The following is a 19,090-nucleotide window of genomic DNA, read 5'->3' as shown; positions in this document are numbered from 1 at the left end:
TATTTCTACACTGGCTGTGTTTTGTCATGATTGAACTTTCCCGCCATCTGTTGGATTGTAAGATGGATGGCATTCTCGAGCGCAGACTTCAACCAAGGCAAATTGTCGTATCTTGCAATTTTCACTTGCAAAATGAAATTAAATTTGTTGATCTGCCCCAGGATTTGGACCCGCCCCAAAATTTTATGGGTTCTTCTTCGGCTGTTGTTACATCTTTCCACCAAGTTTCATGGAAATCGGGTCGGTAGGTTTTACGCAATCCTGTTTACAGTCAGACAAACAAACAGAAAAACAACAAACGGCACTGAAAACATAACCTCCTTGGTGGAGGTGACTAGCATGTGAACGCTAACTTCGTGAATTAAAAAAAAAAAAGCCAAATTATCAATTCAAGAGGAATCATTGCAAAGTTGATTATTTTCTTACGACAGCACATCCTGAGTGTTTTAATCCACTTTTACTACAGCAATTTGCCAACACTTATAATTTTTTCATTTATTAAAGAGCAACACATTGCACTTTTTAGTTACATTTGTAGTTACAGTGGTGCTTGAAAGTTTCTATATTTCTGCATAAATATGACCTAAAACATCATCAGATTTTCACACAAGTCCTAAAAGTAGATAAAGAGAACCCAGTTAAACAAATGAGACAAAAATATTATACTTGGTCATTTATTTATTGAGGAGAATGATCCAATATTACATATCTGTGAGTGGCAAAAGTATGTGAACCTCTAGGATTAGCAGTTAATTTGAAGGTGAAATTAGAGTCAGGTGTTTTCAATCAATGGGATGACAATCAGGTGTGAGTGGGCACCCTGTTTTATTTAAAGAACAGGGATCTATCAAAGTCTGATCTTCACAACACATGTTTGTGGAAGTGTATCATGGCACGAACAAAGGAGATTTCTGAGGACCTCAGAAAAAGCATTGTTGATGCTCATCAGGCTGGAAAAGGTTACAAAACCATCTCTAAAGAGTTTGGACTCCACCAATCCACAGTCAGACAGATTGTGTACAAATGGGAGGAAATTCAAGACCATTGTTACCCTCTCCAGGGGTAGTCGACCAACAAAGATCACTCCAAGAGCAAGACGTATAATAGTCAGCGAGGTCACAAAGGACCTCAGGGTAACTTCTAAGCAACTGAAGGCCTCTCTCACATTGGCTAATGTTAATGTTCATGAGTCCACCATCAGGAGAACACTGAACAACAATGGTGTGCATGACAGGGTTGCAAGGAGAAAGCCACTGCTCTCCAAAAAGAACATTGCTGCTCGTCTGCAGTTTGCTAAAGATCATGTGGACAAGCCAGAAGGCTATTGGAAAAATGTTTTGTGGACGGATGAGACCAAAATAGAACTTTTTGGTTTAAATGAGAAGCGTTATGTTTGGAGAAAGGAAAACACTGCATTCCAGCATAAGAACCTTATCCCATCTGTGAAACATGGTGGTGGTAGTATCATGGTTTGGGCCTGTTTTGCTGCATCTGGGCCAGGACGGCTTGCCATCACTGATGGAACAATGAATTCTGAATTATACCAGCGAATTCTAAAAGAAAAATGTCAGGACATCTGTCCATGAACTGAATCTCAAGAGAAGGTGGGTCATGCAGCAAGACAACGACCCTATGCACACAAGTCATTCTACCAAAGAATGGTTAAAGAAGAATAAAGTTAATGTTTTGGAATGGCCAAGTCAAAGTCCTGACCTTAATCCAATGGAAATGTTGTGGAAGGACCTGAAGTGAGCAGTTCATGTGAGGAAACCCACCAACATCCCAGAGTTTAAGCTATTGTGTACAGAGGAACGGGCTAAAATTCCTCCAAGCCGGTGTGCAGGACTGATCAACAGTTACCGCAAACGTTTAGTTGCAGTTATTGCTGCACAAGGGGGTCACACCAGATACTGAAAGCAAAGGTTCACATACTTTTGCCACTCACAGATATGTAATATTGGATCATTTTCCTCAATAAATAAATGACCAAGTATAATATTTTTGTCACATTTGTTTAACTGGGTTCTCTTTATCTACTTTTAGGACTTGTGTGAAAATCTGATGATGTTTTAGGTCATATTTCTACAGAAATATAGAAAATTCTAAAGGGTTCACAAACTTTCAAGCACCACTGTACCTCGTGTCACGGTTGTGAGATAAAGTGTGTAAATGTGAACTTATGTATGTTTCTTAAATCACATCCATTAGAGGAAAAGTGACCCGCTTTACTACATTTCTCAGGTATTCATGTTCTCGTCTGTATCTCTCTCCCATCACCTGTACGTTTGAAATCATTGACACCTGTTGAGTTCTTACATAACTTTCACTGAAATCAACCTGCATGCAGTTTTCATTTCCAAGCACCTGAAAATTTAAATATGAAATTATTTGTTCTGGTTGCGCTGGACTGGAAAACAGAAATACAGCAGATTTGATAAGATTTCAGGATGAACACAGAAGCATGAAGAAGATCATTAATTATGAACCCAAACATATTGTTTGATGTTGTTTGTGAGCGAAACATCTGATAAACATCAGGACATCGTACATTATAAATAAATGAAATCATGAAACATAGAAATGATACTAATTAAGTCATTGGGCATGAAATGTTCATTTATCTTATTTGGGAAGAAATTAATAGTTGGTTTCTTCAGTGAGTAAAGTTTTAGAAAATGTTTACTAAGATATAAATCTTTAACAAATGACAAGGTATTACTTATACTATAGATTAAATTTAATCATTGTTTAATAATAAAAGCTACTGATGTCATAAACTGACATTTCGACGTCATGAACATCATCATCAGAGTAAAATAAAGCGTTTAAAGTGCAGATCACGGGTAAATTCAGGAGCAAGATCAATGTAATTCTCCTATTTTATATTAAATTTTGGTCAAATATCTGACACATTTTGCATTTTGCGCAATTTTTTTTTACCTTGCGCAATACCAGGAAAATTCAGTTGAAATTGAGCCATTTGAGGTGAATTGGTCCGCCTCTGAAAAAACTTGGCGTTTGGATTTCCCGGGAAACATTGATTTTCGTGATGTCGCGTGCGGGACGCCTCCCTCTGAATCCTACGTCAGCGCTGGTTTGTTTATGAGAAAACGACCTGGTGGTTTTCTGCAAATTTCTTCAACGTTATCGTGTAATTATTAAAATGGTTAACAGATGTATCGTAGGAGGGTGTACAGTAGCAACACCAATCTTGATGGGATTAGTACTCATCGTTTCCCAAAAGACCGGACAATGAGAGAGAAATGGGAGCGCTTTGTGCGAGGCACCCGGAAGCCGAGGACCAAAGCAGAGCCGAGAAAAAGACCAAGAAAATCGGTGGTTCACAAGTCGACTGTTGCCAGGGTAAGAAATAAGAAAGACTATACTCTAAATTAGGTGTTCCTGTGTTTGTGTGGTACACGGATAATGTTATATACAAAAGTAAACAACACGAAAGCGCTGGGCGATAATACACTTACTTCACATGTATCAAGGGATATACAGCGTGTCAGGGCTTGAGATCTTGGGACCTGTCAAACACATTAAATGTATATACAACCAGGGCTTTGAACCAGAATTTTTTTCCTATTGGTTCGTTCCGAACAGAAACGGAATTTTAACGTTTCCGGTTTTGGGTTCCACCATTAAATAGACGTTCCCGAACCGGTTAGAACAAAAAAATTTCATTCCCGGAACGGTTAATTACGTTCCCTGTCAGTGGTTTAACAAATGGCTATAAAATTATGTCTCTGTCTCATCCAGCTTAAGCCAAATGTAGGCTAATTCTATTACAACCTTCATTAAATAAGACAAGAAATAATTCAAAACAATTATTATTTCAAATGTTGGCGATTTGGATTCTCAGTATGTCTTCCCATCTACACAAACAGAAAAAGTGCCAAAAATGAAAGATAATTCGTTTAGTGTGTTACCAAAGGCTAGTCAGGCCCTATAGAGGGCTACCGCATGACGTCACCGCGCCGCGAGATTTTGTTAGGCGCCATATTGGAAGACCAAGTACACATCTATGCAAGTACATACATACATAAAACAAACTACACCTGAAATGTAGCCAGGGCCGGTTCTGCCCTAATCTGGACCCGGGTGCAACATCGCGCAACCCCCCCCCCCAAAAAAAAAAACCAGTCTAAATCAGGACAACCATCACATAACTATAACTATAAACATTTTATATCAACTATTTTAACTAAATGGGCTATAATAAATAAGCCTGCAGGCAGCCACGGCGGGCTGCCTCAGAAAAGGAACCATTTGTCCTACCTTAAAACTCGTTTTGCATTTTCTGCCTCCTTTTTTGTATTTTCGACCCTCCGTTTATTTTCTTTCCTTTTCTGAAAACCCGATTTGTGTCCAGACATTTTGTTCTGCTACCAACGAACTAACTCGTCAGGTCTCGTCTCTCGAGCCCGCGATGATTCCCGTGGGAAGGGCAACAACTGATACATTTTTACAAACAGCCAATAGGGAGGTTACAACGTTCAGGCTCTTCTTTGCTCAGACACTCAGTAATGCACTTGCTCACTTATCATCACGTGGAGACGTGATAGTAGTCCACCCTCCCGCTCTCTCCATTCAGTCAGTGAACGTCACACAGGAAGTGAACCCCAGCGGGTCATAGAAACTTGCGCAGGAGAAGAATGACTTTTTTTATTTGTAGGCTATGGAAACTTTGAGGAACGAAATAAAAACCGGTATTAACCGGTTACCATTATTTTTAATAAGCGTTTCTGTTCCGGAGCATAAAAAATAATAAAGTTTCTGGTTTCGTTTCTGTTCCATGTGAAATAGAAAAAGTTCCCGGTTTTCGTTTTCGTTCCTTGAACCGGTTCAAAGCCCTGTATACAACCCTGCTTAGCAGATTCCATGTGTGTAGCTTATGAAATCTTTCTCCTACAGTAGCCAGTACTCTTCTAAATGAAGAAATATCTCATCTCATTCTCATTATCTCTAGCCGCTTTATCCTTCTATAGGGTCGCAGGCAAGCTGGAGCCTATCCCAGCTGACTATGGGCAAAAGGCGGGGTACACCCTGGACAAGTCGCCAGGTCATCACAGGGCTGACACATAGACACAGACAACCATTCACACTCACATTCACACCTACGCTCAATTTAGAGTCACCAGTTAACCTAACCTGCATGTCTTTGGACTGTGGGGGAAACCGGAGCACCCGGAGGAAACCCACGCGGACACGGGGAGAACATGCAAACTCCGCACAGAAAGGCCCTCGCCGGCCCCGGGGCTCGAACCCAGGACCTTCTTGCTGTGAGGCGACAGCGCTAACCACTACACCACCGTGCCGCCAGATGAAGAAATATATAAATACATAATAGTAATTAGAAAAAATGATTTATGTAGCAATAGATAGATGAGCATTGATACATGAATCCATGGGTTTAGAAGCTCAGGCAACAATTCCATATTTTATTTCAATGCAAAATCGCTAGCTGCTAAACTTGGTCTCCACAGGCTGTGCACTGAACCCATGCAAGCTCTCGCGGCCTGCTGGCGCTTCCGCACGTGACGTCACGATTCTGGCTCCAGACTCCCTTGGGATTTTTCCAGGCGCGTTTTGTTATTTTATTTTTTTCTGCTGTAGACAGATGGCCTTGTGCAAAATTACCCTTCTGGATGAGTGTGTAAAGGGACATACTTTCATATAAAAAAAAGCACGAAATTGGTCCAGGATATGCACTTTAAGGTGATTAAGAGTCAGTTCAAGTTTTAATAAAGTCCCAAGAGAGTGCATCAAGTGAAAACCTTAGCATGTAAATCAGACAGTCCAGCTGCTTCCCAGTGCATTTTCATCGAACAATAAACTGATTGTTCAAATCAGGAACGTCTACAGTAGGAGGCCATGCTCACTCTCAAGGTGTTTACCAATAGTTGAGTGGCGATGTTCTTCAGTTCGTTGGTACAGATGCCTGCAGGTGCAGCCAACAGAGTCTGCATCACACAGACCACACTGAAATAAATAAACAGCGTTCTGTTGGCTAACCAGCGGCGGTTTGGCTTCGTGTAACTTGACTTTCTCCTGGATTTTACGACTCATGAAACAGGAAGTAAAGTGATGTGATGTGATGATAAGTCTTGCATTCAAAGATCCAAGCTGTTTTCTCACCATGTCAGACGACTTCTGGTCTTTAAAAGACAAGGAAAAAAACGAATGGTCTTCATGTCATCAGAAGCTTGATTAGCAGCAGCTGATAACCCGAACTCCTGCACCATGCTGTAGAACTGATTAATAGTTGAACCAATGAGCTTTTCTGGGTATTTTAGGACTTGAACAGCTTCTCTCATTTTACTCTGATGATGATGTCTGTGATGTCGAAACGTCAGTTTATGATATCGCTAGCTTTTATTATGAAATGTATAACAAAAATTGTCTTAATTATTATAACCCCACTCCGAAGGGGGGGGGGGGGATCCTGGTTTACCTCTGTCCGTCCGAAACACCATTTTTCTCAGCAACCACAAATCCTAGCCACTTGGTACCAAACTTCAGCTTGGGGTTCTATACGATGTACACTACCGTTCAAAAGTTTGGGGTCACTTTGAAATGTCCTTATTTTTGAAAGAAAAGCACTGTTCTTTTCAATGAAGATCACTTTAAACTAATCAGAAATCCACTCTATACATTGCTAATGTGGTAAATGACTATTCTAGCTGCAAATGTCTGGTTTTTGGTGCAATATCTCCATAGGTGTATAGAGGCCCATTTCCAGCAACTCTCACTCCAGTGTTCTAATGGTACAATGTGTTTGCTCATTGCCTCAGAAGGCTAATGGATGATTAGAAAACCCTTGTACAATCATGTTAGCACAGCTGAAAACAGTTGAGCTCTTTAGAGAAGCTATAAAACTGACCTTCCTTTGAGCAGATTGAGTTTCTGGAGCATCACATTTGTGGGGTCGATTAAATGCTCAAAATGGCCAGAAAAATGTCTTGACTATATTTTCTATTCATTTTACAACTTATGGTGGGAAATAAAAGTGTGACTTTTCATGGAAAACACAAAATTGTCTGGGTGACCCCAAACTTTTGAACGGTAGTGTATACCGTTTTCAGGTCTGTCGCACATCGACTTCCTGTTTACCGACTGAATGTGTTTACGAAACATATACGGCGGATTTACAACATTTTCGTAACACTTTTCTCAGCAACTACAAATCACAACCGCTTGACATTTGGTACCGAGCTTCAGCTTGGGGTTCTAAACCGTGTATACCGTTTTCAGGTCTGTCGCACATCGACTTCCTGTTTACCGACTGAATGTATTTACGAAACATATACGGTGGATTTTGACACTATTTCAAGAAGCAAAATGCTATTTCAAAATGTCACTTTACCAGGATGCTGTTTGAAATCCCTGGGGAGAGACACGGCTCTTTACTTACTCGTTTCAGGGTTCATTATTTGTTGGAGTCAACATTCATAATAAGTGTCGTATTCCTTCGATTGCTTGCATTCTGATATAAGTGAGAGCGGGGGGATACGTAAGTGAGCAGGAGCTCACAGTTCATCTTGTTAAGATATTAATCTTTGTTCAAGTGCAATATTGTTTAATGTAATCTGTTTAATTACTGTACAGTAAATAGGCTTCGCTTCTTCATGTATCATTAAAAACACATCTTCATTATTTCCTGTTGATATGAACATGCAGTTCTTCCAAAATGCTCTTTTTTTAATATTTTGTGCATTTTCTGGCTTCTGTTTATTTATGTCATGCAAATATTTTTCAAATGAGTTCAAACAAGAGTCTCTTATTCTTAAGGGCTGAGCAATATCATGATATAATTGTGATAAATTGTGATAAATTGTCACAATATTTTTTAAACAATGTTTCTTGACATATCGTGAATTATTTAATTTATTTTCTTAAAAAACTGTGCACTAATCAGAATCTTAAACCCTTCGACCATTCTACCTCATTTTTCATGCTAAATAATTTATTTGGTAATAATCTTAGAGGCATTCGTGAAAATTTCACTCAATAAACATAGTTGGTGCTGGAAGGTTCTTCGGAAGTCAAAAACTGTATCATGATGATCGATTGTGATATAATTTTGTCATATCGTCCTCGCCAATGTTCCACTTGTACCCACTGTCTCCATGTTTATCATTTTTAACTGGTTTGTCTGTTGATATGTTTCTTTTCATTTCATTGATGTTTTTGTAAACATGTTGGGGTTTTTATGGAATAAAAAACGACCAATCACATTGTCCGAAGCCAATTTTTTGTGATCTCATTATTTGTCCATGTGCATTTCATCAGCTTTGACCTTTTTTCAGATGCACATACACACTCTTGAACATTTCTGAACTCTTGAATGAACTACCTAGTGTTTTGGTGTCAGTAGTTTCCAATTTTGAAAGCTAAGAACCCTTAATTATCCAGCAAACCACTAAAGAACCTTTTTGTTCGAAGAGTGTGTGGATTCAGTAAGTGTGTGGTACAAACTCATTATTTCCTTTATATCTAGAACCTGTTGTTTCAAATTTCTCTTGGTACTTGATACATTTTCAGAAAAAAATGGTTCTGTGGATAAATTTAGCTGCAAGCAGCGATGAGGGGGCCAAGCATCCAGCAGGGTTTAGTTGCCATGGAAACTTCATGTCGTTTTTCTTCAAGGGCATGGCTGTATGCATTCACAGCAAGAGTCAGGTCAACTGACCAAAGATTGGCCAAGATATGAGTTCACTTCCTGTTTCATGGCTTCACTGTAACAGACAAATGGTTTCGAAAATAAAAAATCCATCAGATAACTTTGCTGATGCTTTGTCTGAAGATGATCTGTGCCAAATTTGGTGAAGATTTGACAAGGTTCGTTGCAGCGAAAAGGGTTTTGATCAGGCTTCTTAGCTTCTCCTAACTGTGAACTCTTGTTGAAGGTTTCTACACAGCAGCTTTACAGGTTCCTTCAGAGGAACAACCAAAGAACCCTTCATGGTTCTAGATTTTCTAAGTGTCCACCTTATGAAAAAAAAATCCATTTGCTGCTGATTTGTACCATGCATCATTCTTTCTTAATATTATTTTCTCTTTTATCACATTTGTCTTTATTCATGAACCATTTTTTTCATTTTCATAGTTTTTATTCCAGAACCAGGAATAATCTAAAATAGTAGATTTTACTCTTCCTTTTCTGGGATTATTTGATAAAAGATTAACAAAAGACCTCTTTTGGCCTTGTCTTCATATTTAATTTTGTGTGTGTGTGTGTGTGTGTGTGTGTGTGTTTAAAACAAAATAATGACTGGACATAATCCAAAAAACTTCAAGGTAGACGGCCTTTCAGATTTTTCAAGTGTAGGTCATAAAAAGAATTTTCCTGACACCCAATTATTTTTGTTTAGTGACTGAAAGTTACTGAATTCGAATCACAGACTTCCAATTTTATTAGGTTTTTACAAAAAAGAACAATTAATGAATTTATCTCCACGTGGCCCTAAATTCTCCGCTATTTTTTCCTGCTTCACCATGACCCGATTCAAGATACTACATCATGCATCACATCCCGTGGCGGGCTTTCCCCGTTCGCGCAAGGCATTGTGGGATACAAATTTGAAACAGGAGAGAAAAATGGAGGACGTGAGTGTGCGAATGAAACGTGAAAGAGCGACTACAGTAACGGAAAGAAAGCGAGAAGAAAATACGTTATGTTATATACGAAGGAAAGGAAACGCAGGACCAAACTAATAAATATGGGCGCTCAGCGAGCACCTCGGTGTGATCAGCTGTTTGTTTAGCGACAGAATGATGGAACTGTCAGTGCACGCTCAAAGGTAAACCTGCAGATGGCAGTAATGCAACACTGTGGATGCCAGCTGCCGTAAAACCCAAAAGAAGAAGAAGAAGAAGGTAAACCTGCGCATGCGCATACGGACTTCCTCTGTCTGCTTGACTGCGCCAAGCGAGCGATTTCATGCACATTATTTGCTTTAATCCCTTCAAATTAAATAACTTCCCAGCCACAGAATGGCCTGATATTTTGTGAGATATTACAGAAATAAACAGATATCACAATGACCACATTTCAGACGGAACTACATTTCACCGATTTTATGAAATCGAAAGGCCGTCTCGCTTTAAAAGTAGAGGAATGTGAATTATTATCCAGGATTAAATGATATGAAATGACGAGTGATCTCTTTTACTGAATATTTAACAATTATTCGCTGAAGGTGAAGTGAATATCGGTGAATAATGACAGAGACAAAGTCGAGGTTGAGGTTATTATTCACCGATATTCACTGAGCCTGAGGTGGATAATTGTTTTAGTATAAATATACAGGTGATTATTTAAACAAAAATTTTTTGTTGTATTTTAAAAAATTATTTATTTCAAACTGCAAACACGGGATGCAAAGGTGCGGCGCAGACTTGTGTCACTTATCTATAGGAGTCACATAAAACACTGTTTTGAAATCGATAAAATAAATCACAGTTCCACCTTCCCTTTGAATAGTTTTAGACTAAACTTCATAGTATCTTTAGTGCTTTTAGGAACAGCATTTTATTTCATGATTTGTAATTCTTCCTCACTTACGGTGATGAAGTGATTAGCCACCATTTTGCCGCGTCGCTCGAGGTGATTATCGAGAGATAGTCCAAATCTCTTGACCAATCAGCACGCACGATTTTCTATAATCACCTCTGTATTTATACTAAAACAACTTCTAAATGCAATCTATTTCATCTCATCTCATCTCATTATCTCTAGCCGCTTTATCCTGTTCTACAGGGTCGCAGGCAAGCTGGAGCCTATCCCAGCTGACTACGGGCGAAAGGCGGGGTACACCCTGGACAAGCTGCCTGGTCATCACAGGGCTGACACATAGACACAGACAACCATTCACACTCACATTCACACCTACGGTCAATTTAGAGTCACCAGTTAACCTAACCTGCATGTCTTTGGACTGTGGGGGAAACCGGAGCACCCGGAGGAAACCCACGCGGACACGGGGAGAACATGCAAACTCCACACAGAAAGGCCCTCGCCGGCCACGGGGCTCGAACCCGGACCTTCTTGCTGTGAGGCGACAGCGCTAACCACTACACCACCATGCTGCCCAATCTATTTCATTATTTCAGTTATTCCCCAGGGAATTTTGGAACATAAGTGACAGGATTTGCATGATTGTTAAATTTCTGCTTTTCACGTAGAACTACATGAGCTACAATGGAAATGGGAGAATTCTTTCACACACATTTAAACAATTTCACATCATAAATATGTTATTCATTATGTGTATTATTGGAATTAATTTCCCATCTGTCTCTCTTTTGTTCCTCTCTCCCATAAAGACTCATGGCGGTGGAGGACGAGCTGAGGGGAGGGGTAGCATCGGAGCACAAAGCCAGGATGTTTGCAGATCAGGTCAGTGCTCCTGTTTTTCTCTCCTGCTCTTCCTGTCTTCTCTTTCTGATGATATTTTTCTCTGCCATGTCCAGTTTTGGTCTACCGTCTGTGTGTCAGTACATCTGTTTTGCGATGTATTGCAATGTCTCCGTGTCGGTTTTGCACTACCTGTCAGTTCATTTGCCTGACAATTATAATTATTTGCATCCTCAGCAGTAGAACCCGTTACGTCGTTTGCATATGGGTCGTGTTATGGCTGGATTCAGTGTGAAGGCTGTTGATTCATGTTCATGCACTCGATTCTGAATCTTTGAGATGAGGTGCTTTGGATCATTTTGAGGCAGTGTGCTGCTAAAGGGAAGAGTCTGTCTGACCAAACAATGTGGCCAACAATGAAATAAGGAAAGAGTGTCTTTCTCCATCATTCATTCATTCATTCATTCATCTTTAGTAAGCGCTTTATCCTGGTCAGGCTCGTGGTGGATCCATCACTGCATCCTGTGAACATGGGGTCGGGGGGAGGTGGGAATTAGCCTGGGCCCGCCCATCCTAAGTGTGACGCAACACGAGGGCCTGTTGCGAGCTTAGTCTGGCAAGGCAAGCTATCTCCAGCTCTTCCAAGCTCCCGAAAAATCAGGAGCCAATCAACTTTGAGCATCTCCAACGGCCCTGGGTAGAGGCGTGTTCAAGGCACTGACGTAGTAGAACTGCGACCGGAAGCCGTAGATTGTTTACAGAATCTATGCCGGAAGCGCTTCATTCACTAGAAACATTACGAACATAGAGCAAGTTCTCATTGAAAACGGAGCAAAGAGCAGCCCTGGAGGTATTTATTGAAAGGAAGGACGTTTTCGCCTTGCTCCCGACCGGCTTCGGTAAGAGTTTAATCTACCAGTTAGCCCCGTCGCGTCACATACGTCAGAGGAAAGAGTGATGTGATTGGTTTAAGCTTCGTCACAGCCTTTTCTGGCTTCGACCAGTAGCAAACCGAGGCATTTCAGGGAGGCGGGTCAACCACGCACTTTGGGAAACGGTTGGGCTTAATATCTTTGCCAGACCAAATGCTTGCAGAGCTTTGAAGTCGCGTTAGCCAGACTAGGTGGGAATACACCTTGGAACGGACGCCCTTTATTCACCAACTCATTCGCATCTAGTGGTAATTTATAGTCACCAGTCCACCTATTGTTTGGGAGGTGGAAGAAACCAGAGAACCTGGAGGAAACCAGGTTCTGGAGGAAGCCAGCCAAAAATAGGAAGAACACGTGAAACTCTACACCAAGCTCAGATTAAACCTGGGACCCTGGAGCTGTGAGTGCACTGGAGCACCATATTGTACAAAGAGCTTTTAGTCACTGCAGAGAAAAGGTTTTAAAGACGAAAGACCCTGAAAATCCCTTCATTTGGAGGAAAGTCTTCAACCACCTAAAGCACCTAAATGTTAGAAAAGGTTACAATGAACAAGCAGAGATGGCATGGTGGTACAGTGGGTAGCACTGTTGTCTCACAGCAAGAAGGTTCTGGGTTTGAACCTCATGGCCGACTAGGGCCTTTCTGTGTGGGGTTTGCATGTTCTCCCCCTGCCTGCATGGATTTCCTCTGGATATTCTGGTTTCCTCCAACAGCCCAAAGACATGCAGATGAGGTCAACTGGCTCCTCTAAATTGCCTGTAGGTGTGAATAGTTATTTGTCTTTGTGTTAGCCCTGCGATGGATCGGTGACCTGCTCAGGGTGTGCTCTGCCCCTTGCCTGAAGTCAGCCGGGACTGGCTCCACCATCCCTTGTGACCCTAACAGAAAAGCGGTACAGATGATGGATGGATGGGTAAAAAAGCAGAGAATAGAGTGAGACTATAAAGACATTTGAAAGTAAAAATGACTTGATGAATTCTCTAATTCGATTTGCATATGAACTCAAGTTGCCTAGTCTTGAATACACTGGAATCTTCTCAGAGAGTATTTTTAAATTTACCCAATTTGGCCTAAAAACTGCAACCCTGTCAACCCTGTCATTAATTGTTCTGTCTGCTGCAACTCTTCTGCTGAAGATATTCATGGAGCAAGCCTGAGGCAGCGTGATTCCTTGCCCAGTGGGATTTTATTCGTGCTTGATGTAGTTCCAACTTCTGACCACTAGGTGCAATAATAACTCTATGTGAGCACGTTGCCCTTCACTTACGTAACATCAAGAAAGGCAAGCAAATCAAAGGAACATCATGTCATATTTATATAGTGGGTATCTGCATCACCTGCCCCTTTGGCCACGATGCCGGTCACATCTGTAGCTTATTCATAGTTTTATAGCGCAGTTACGTACAGGTTATTAAGGAGATCAGGACTCAACCTTGACATTGTTAGCCACATCACTGTGTAGAGTGACTTTCCTCTTCAGTGTGCTGTATTCAGGCAAACCTTTCTGCTTCTGGAGTGTCACTCATTTTCGACAGCAAGTGAATGTCTTTCTGAGCTTCTCCAATCATCTGCTCAATGGTAAATCACCATCTTCCACCAGTACAGGCTCAAACTTGTCTCATACATAAAGTATCTTCCTGACATCCAGTAAGCACATTTTCATTGGTCTCAATATTAGAGAGGAAACATCCACTTTACTGGGAACCATGGAGTAGGACCATGAACTGGTCTTATTACACTTCAGTCCTGTAATACACAAAATCAGGGTTTTAACTGCTGACCAGTGGTTGGTTATGTTAGAAATAAAACACCTGGTGTGGTGGTGTGATGAAGACTCAAAGAATAAAACGTCAGTCTATTGTCAGAAGCTGACGCATGGTGAACAGGCAGAATCCTTGTTTTGCAGGCAGTCATGCAGTCTAGCACTCCTGCTCTTTTACCATTCAGCTAAGAATCTTCTCCACAAGAGCAAGGGATTAGCTGCAGCAGAGGCTTATCGAGAGTTGAAAGGGAAAGAAAGCACGCAGTGAAGCACAGGCTAGATCTCAGTTGGAGGAAGAGGAAGACATGAAGAATCAGCATGATAAAAAAAAGAACAGTTTGTTCATCATGTTGGAATTTACCTCACTATTCTTCAAGGTGCTATTTAGACAATCTCTGAAGAGATATTTACACTTAATGTCTTGTTTAATCCATGAAACAAGACCATGAATCCAGGCAGAATGTGCTTTATATCATATTTATGGAAACCTCTGGACTTTTCTTTGGTTATCCCTCAATGATAATTGTCCCATATGTCTAAAATAAACATATTTCTGCATCCCACATAGTGCCATAAACACATGACTAATCACTGCTGTTGAAGTTATTCACACTTCCAATAAAAGTGAGTGAATTAGTTGTTTGAGCACTCAGTATCTTGCAAAGAAAACAACTGATATGTTATTCAGAAATAAAGAACCCATTGTGAGAGAAACAAAACATGCCAAGAGGCAAAAAGTTTGATATCAGCATGAACTTTATAATGAAGTCTCCAAAACTGAGCGAAGTACACATCAAGAATTCTGAGATACTGAGATAAGGGCTGACATACTGCATGACTAAGTGATGCCATAACAACCATGATTGGGCACTTGGGATAGATAAATGGATGGACGGACGGACGGACGGACGGACCGGACGGACGGGACGGACGGACGGACCGGACGGACCGGACCGGACGGACGGACGGACGGACGGACTTCATTGATTGGGAATGTGGCAGCCCAGGCCAGGCAGATGCACCTAAAGACAGTCTCTTATCAGTGTTGGGTCCAGAATATGCCTGACCAGTAACCATACATGGTAAAAGCCTGGTAAAATGGCTAAAACCCCCTAGCAGCCCAAGTAAGGTTGAGCAAACACTGGTGGAGGATGATTCAGTTTCAGGAGCAAGATCTACCAAAACAGAGCAAGGCAGTACTGTTTAATAGGTCACAGATTAATGTGCATTATGGTCTTGAAAGATCAGACATTGAGGAATGGGGTTTGTTCCTGCTGTAAGTGGTGAATGAAGGCTTACCTGAAGGCTGCATGAGCTATCTTCCATGTTCTTCTACATCCTGATACAGTTGCCCCTGAAGAGGGTTGAAAGTCCTTCCTGTGCTATGCCCTGGTCTTCCCAGGCAGTCTCCCGTCCCAGTACTAACCAGACCGTTAAGGCGCATCAGGCAGCGCCGATCTTTGTTTCCATAGCCCTCAGCCTCTCGCCTATACAGCTAGGGTTACAGTGGGGGGCTAGTCCTCTGGTAACCGCAAGAGTTTGACTCCCCACTCGCATCTGTATTGCAGCGTGCCTTGCCAGACGGTAATAGGTACCATTTTTACGATGGTGTTTGGTAACTTGCGATCTCCCAATCGAGAGGCGGACATGCTAATCACTTGACCAGCTCGTGGTCCTGAAGAGGGTAGTACTACCAAAGGTTGCTGACTTGGTAAAGAAGGCCAGAAATCCAAGATGTTGACAAGTCGGTGAACAAATTGTGGTCCATTTTTGCTACAGTAAGAATAACATCTAATTCCTTGTGGGCTAACAGTGCAAGACTGTCCTGGTTGGAATCCTCAGCATGTCCATTGGATTGTGGGTGGAAATGTTTAAGGGTTTGAAGTCAACATGCTTCAGAGCAGGGTTTGCGTAGTGTCTTCAGATAGGTCAGGGGTCCGTTTTGGCTTTGCAGGGAAGCACAATTGTTTTAAATATAATGGAATCCACTGGAGGCAATGGGATAATGTAGGCGATCCAGTGGATCCAATGTGGGGGAAGACCTACCAGCAGTGAGTTCCAGTAGTTTATTCTTGAGAATGCAAGGAACTGAGTGATAGAAATGGCTGGACGTTGATGATGATGTTGTAAAGTAGAATGCTACATGACCAAGCCCAGTTAGCAGGATGAGAAGAGAAGGATAGCTGGTTGTCCAGAACTACCCCAGGGTTGTATGTGATTCAAGAGTTCCCCTGGCTCAGTCTTGCTGGGATTTTGTTTCAGTTGATAAGCTGCCATCCATTATGAGATGTCTACCAAACAAGTTTTCACGCTTCATCTGAATACTTGAGTCTACACCTTTGTTTGTCAGAGGTGGGGCGCATACTTGCAGGTTGCAATTGCTTTCACATTCTTGTCCTTCGGTACCACCACTCAAGCCGTGAAGAACAGTGATTTTTGGATGCAGTCCATGTCATCGTGCAGGAATACCTGCAAACGAGGAGGCGTTCTCTTATAAGAAGTCCGCCATGCATACCATGAGACATGCATTTTTCTTGATGTTCTCTTTGTACCACAAATCAGCACTCCAGTCCTATGAAACTCTGGTGTTATGCATCAATAACAGTCTGTCTCCTCTGCTGGCAGTAACAAACCTTTATCCTGGGATCACGAAAGTAGAAACAGGATGTACCTAACATGACAAGGTGATCCAATCATGTTATTCGGCATGAGGTGCTGAGACCAGATAGCTTCCACACACGACGCAGACTACATCAGAGTACGGTTCAAGCGAAACCCTGCCGACTGTTTCCAAGAGGTCCAGGGCTCAGATCTGAGGGCTGCTCTGGGGCACGAAAACAGCTTTCACACTTCACAAAACTTACCAACTGTCCCAGAGTTCAGACAAAAACACAACCTAAGTTTCATTGTATATCTTTGTGAGACCATTTTCGAGTCACAGTGAGAATCGGCACACATTTAGCCAACACAACCAAGCGCTTCCATGATCATTTCCATAAACCCACATGATTGAGCTCAACAGCTTTGCTCTGCATGTGCTATGTTTCCATGCTAGGTTTTAAATATTCGCTATGTGAATGAAGTGAACTTGTGGCTGAGTTGTGTACTGGCTTTTTTTTTTTTTCTTCATTTATATGTTCGTGAAAGTGGTAGCACAATACCACTGTGACAAATAATGTAGATCTCCTACAGCCCTTGCTGATTTCAAGTATCTTTTCTTCAACACTTGTCTCTTTTCTTCCTGCTTTGATCAACTCTTCTGTTTTCCTCAACTACCTCGACAGGAATGGCATGCAGATATGCTCGAGTGCATGCCTTGTAGGTGTCGCATGGCTTTTTATTGAAGTTTGAAGTCTGTAGAACTGAGTATGATCCCTATTTGAAATTTGAGTTCATCTTTTCCAGCATGCTGGCTGATACTTGACCACAGAATGATAATTTACTTTTTTAATGAGCGTGTTCCTTTTTTTCCTACAGATGTCAGTATTTTTATGTTTGTGTGCCTTTTTGTGTCGGTTATCTGAACTGTGTGTGTATGACTTGGTGTGTGTGTGTGTGTGTGTGTGTAGAGATATATATGGCGTATCTACTGTATATATGTGTATTTATGTGTGTGTATGTGTGTGTGTGTGTATGTATGTGTGTGTGTGAACCCAAACCGGGAGACACTTTCCTCACTTCCTCTACGTCCTCCTGTTTACTCTATTCACACCTAAACCCTCACTCACCTACCATCACAACAAACACACACACACCTTCCTTTCTTCCTTCCTTCCTTTCTCTCTCTCTCTCTCTCTCTCTCTCTCTCTCTCTCACACACCTCTCCTTGTGTTGATGAGATACGGTGATTTCTCTTAGGGGAGGCGGCAATCCATCCTAGTGCAGCCCCGTCTCGCGCCCGTCCCTCCTCGAATGCACAGGTAATGAAGCAGCTGAGTGTGAGCCACCCATCACCATCCACCCTACCAACCAACCGACCAACCAATCACGTCTGGCCTGTGTGTGTGTGTGTGTGTGTGTGTGTGTGTGTGTGTGTGTGTGTGTGTGTGTGTGTGTGCAGCATTCATCCTCACAAACCAGTGTGCATTCACAAAAATAAGAATAAGAATTTTAAAAAGTTCACACTTTAAAAACAGTCATTATTATAAGTTGTAAGTGCATCTCACCTCGAATAATAATTACGACATACATTCAGTAACTATAATCTATCAATAACAATAACACTAATATTCCATCAAAGACGAATACCTCTGCTCCAGATTAATTTTTTCCATCGATGTCCATTTTTTGATTTTCATGCAGTCCGACAGCGACCTTTATTTGATTCAACGCTAACAATTTTACTGCTATACATGACACATTCGCTTTACAGTCCTAATTAAAAAAAATCCAACATCCACGCTCAGCACTCTCGTCTCCCATTCCATCCCATTCAGCTGTTGCCTTCGGGGTCCAGACTGATGTTTTTAAATGTTTTTCTCATTTGTGAAGTGCATTTCTGTCATTATTGTCACAACGGCATGCACTTATGCTCTTGTTTTCTTATTCTTATGGATGACACATGCCACACACCCCACACACTATTCACACTCACTCATTTCTGATACGATACATGCCAGTGGTGGAAAGAGCGCAAAAAAACAACAACTATACACTGTATACTGCAGTATATATTTGTTAATTACATCCATGAACCAAAGGTTTATGGGTCATTCTAGAATTCGGGGTACGTTTCGCATCTCCAAGATAAACCTTTTGTTATTTTCCACAATCTTTATTGAATCAGTTTTGAGCAATAATGCAAATTATGACAAACTTCACCAATAGCAATGTTTGATGTACATGTTAGACCTAATTTATCCATAAAACATGAACTAAATGACTCCAACCCCTCCCCCACATTACTGGCTGTCTTCAACTCCTGATTCATCCATTCAACTCCAATAAACAGGAAGTGATTCAGTCTAACCATCTGTTTTTGGGGCTTATTCTGTTAACTGTTATAAAATCAATTGCATAGGAAGTCTATTTTC

At 41.3% G+C, this 19,090-nt stretch overlaps 1 protein-coding gene across 1 annotated transcript in view; it reads left to right on the top strand.

The window, feature by feature from the left end:
* syngap1b (synaptic Ras GTPase activating protein 1b) overlaps positions 1–18,071 on the top strand; it is a 41,463-nt gene extending 23,392 nt beyond the window's left edge. Inside the window, exons 15-16 of the mRNA XM_060901001.1 lie at positions 11,332–11,404; positions 17,916–18,071. Of these exons, the coding sequence (XP_060756984.1) occupies positions 11,332–11,404; positions 17,916–17,981 (139 nt within the window). The 3' untranslated portion in view covers positions 17,982–18,071. The remainder of the gene's footprint in view (positions 1–11,331; positions 11,405–17,915) is intronic.
* Positions 18,072–19,090: the final 1,019 nt, after the last annotated feature.

The sequence above is a fragment of the Neoarius graeffei genome, chromosome 19 (assembly GCF_027579695.1).
Source record: "Neoarius graeffei isolate fNeoGra1 chromosome 19, fNeoGra1.pri, whole genome shotgun sequence".
Lineage (NCBI taxonomy): Eukaryota > Metazoa > Chordata > Actinopteri > Siluriformes > Ariidae > Neoarius > Neoarius graeffei.
This window is presented reverse-complemented; position numbering and strand designations above follow the sequence as displayed.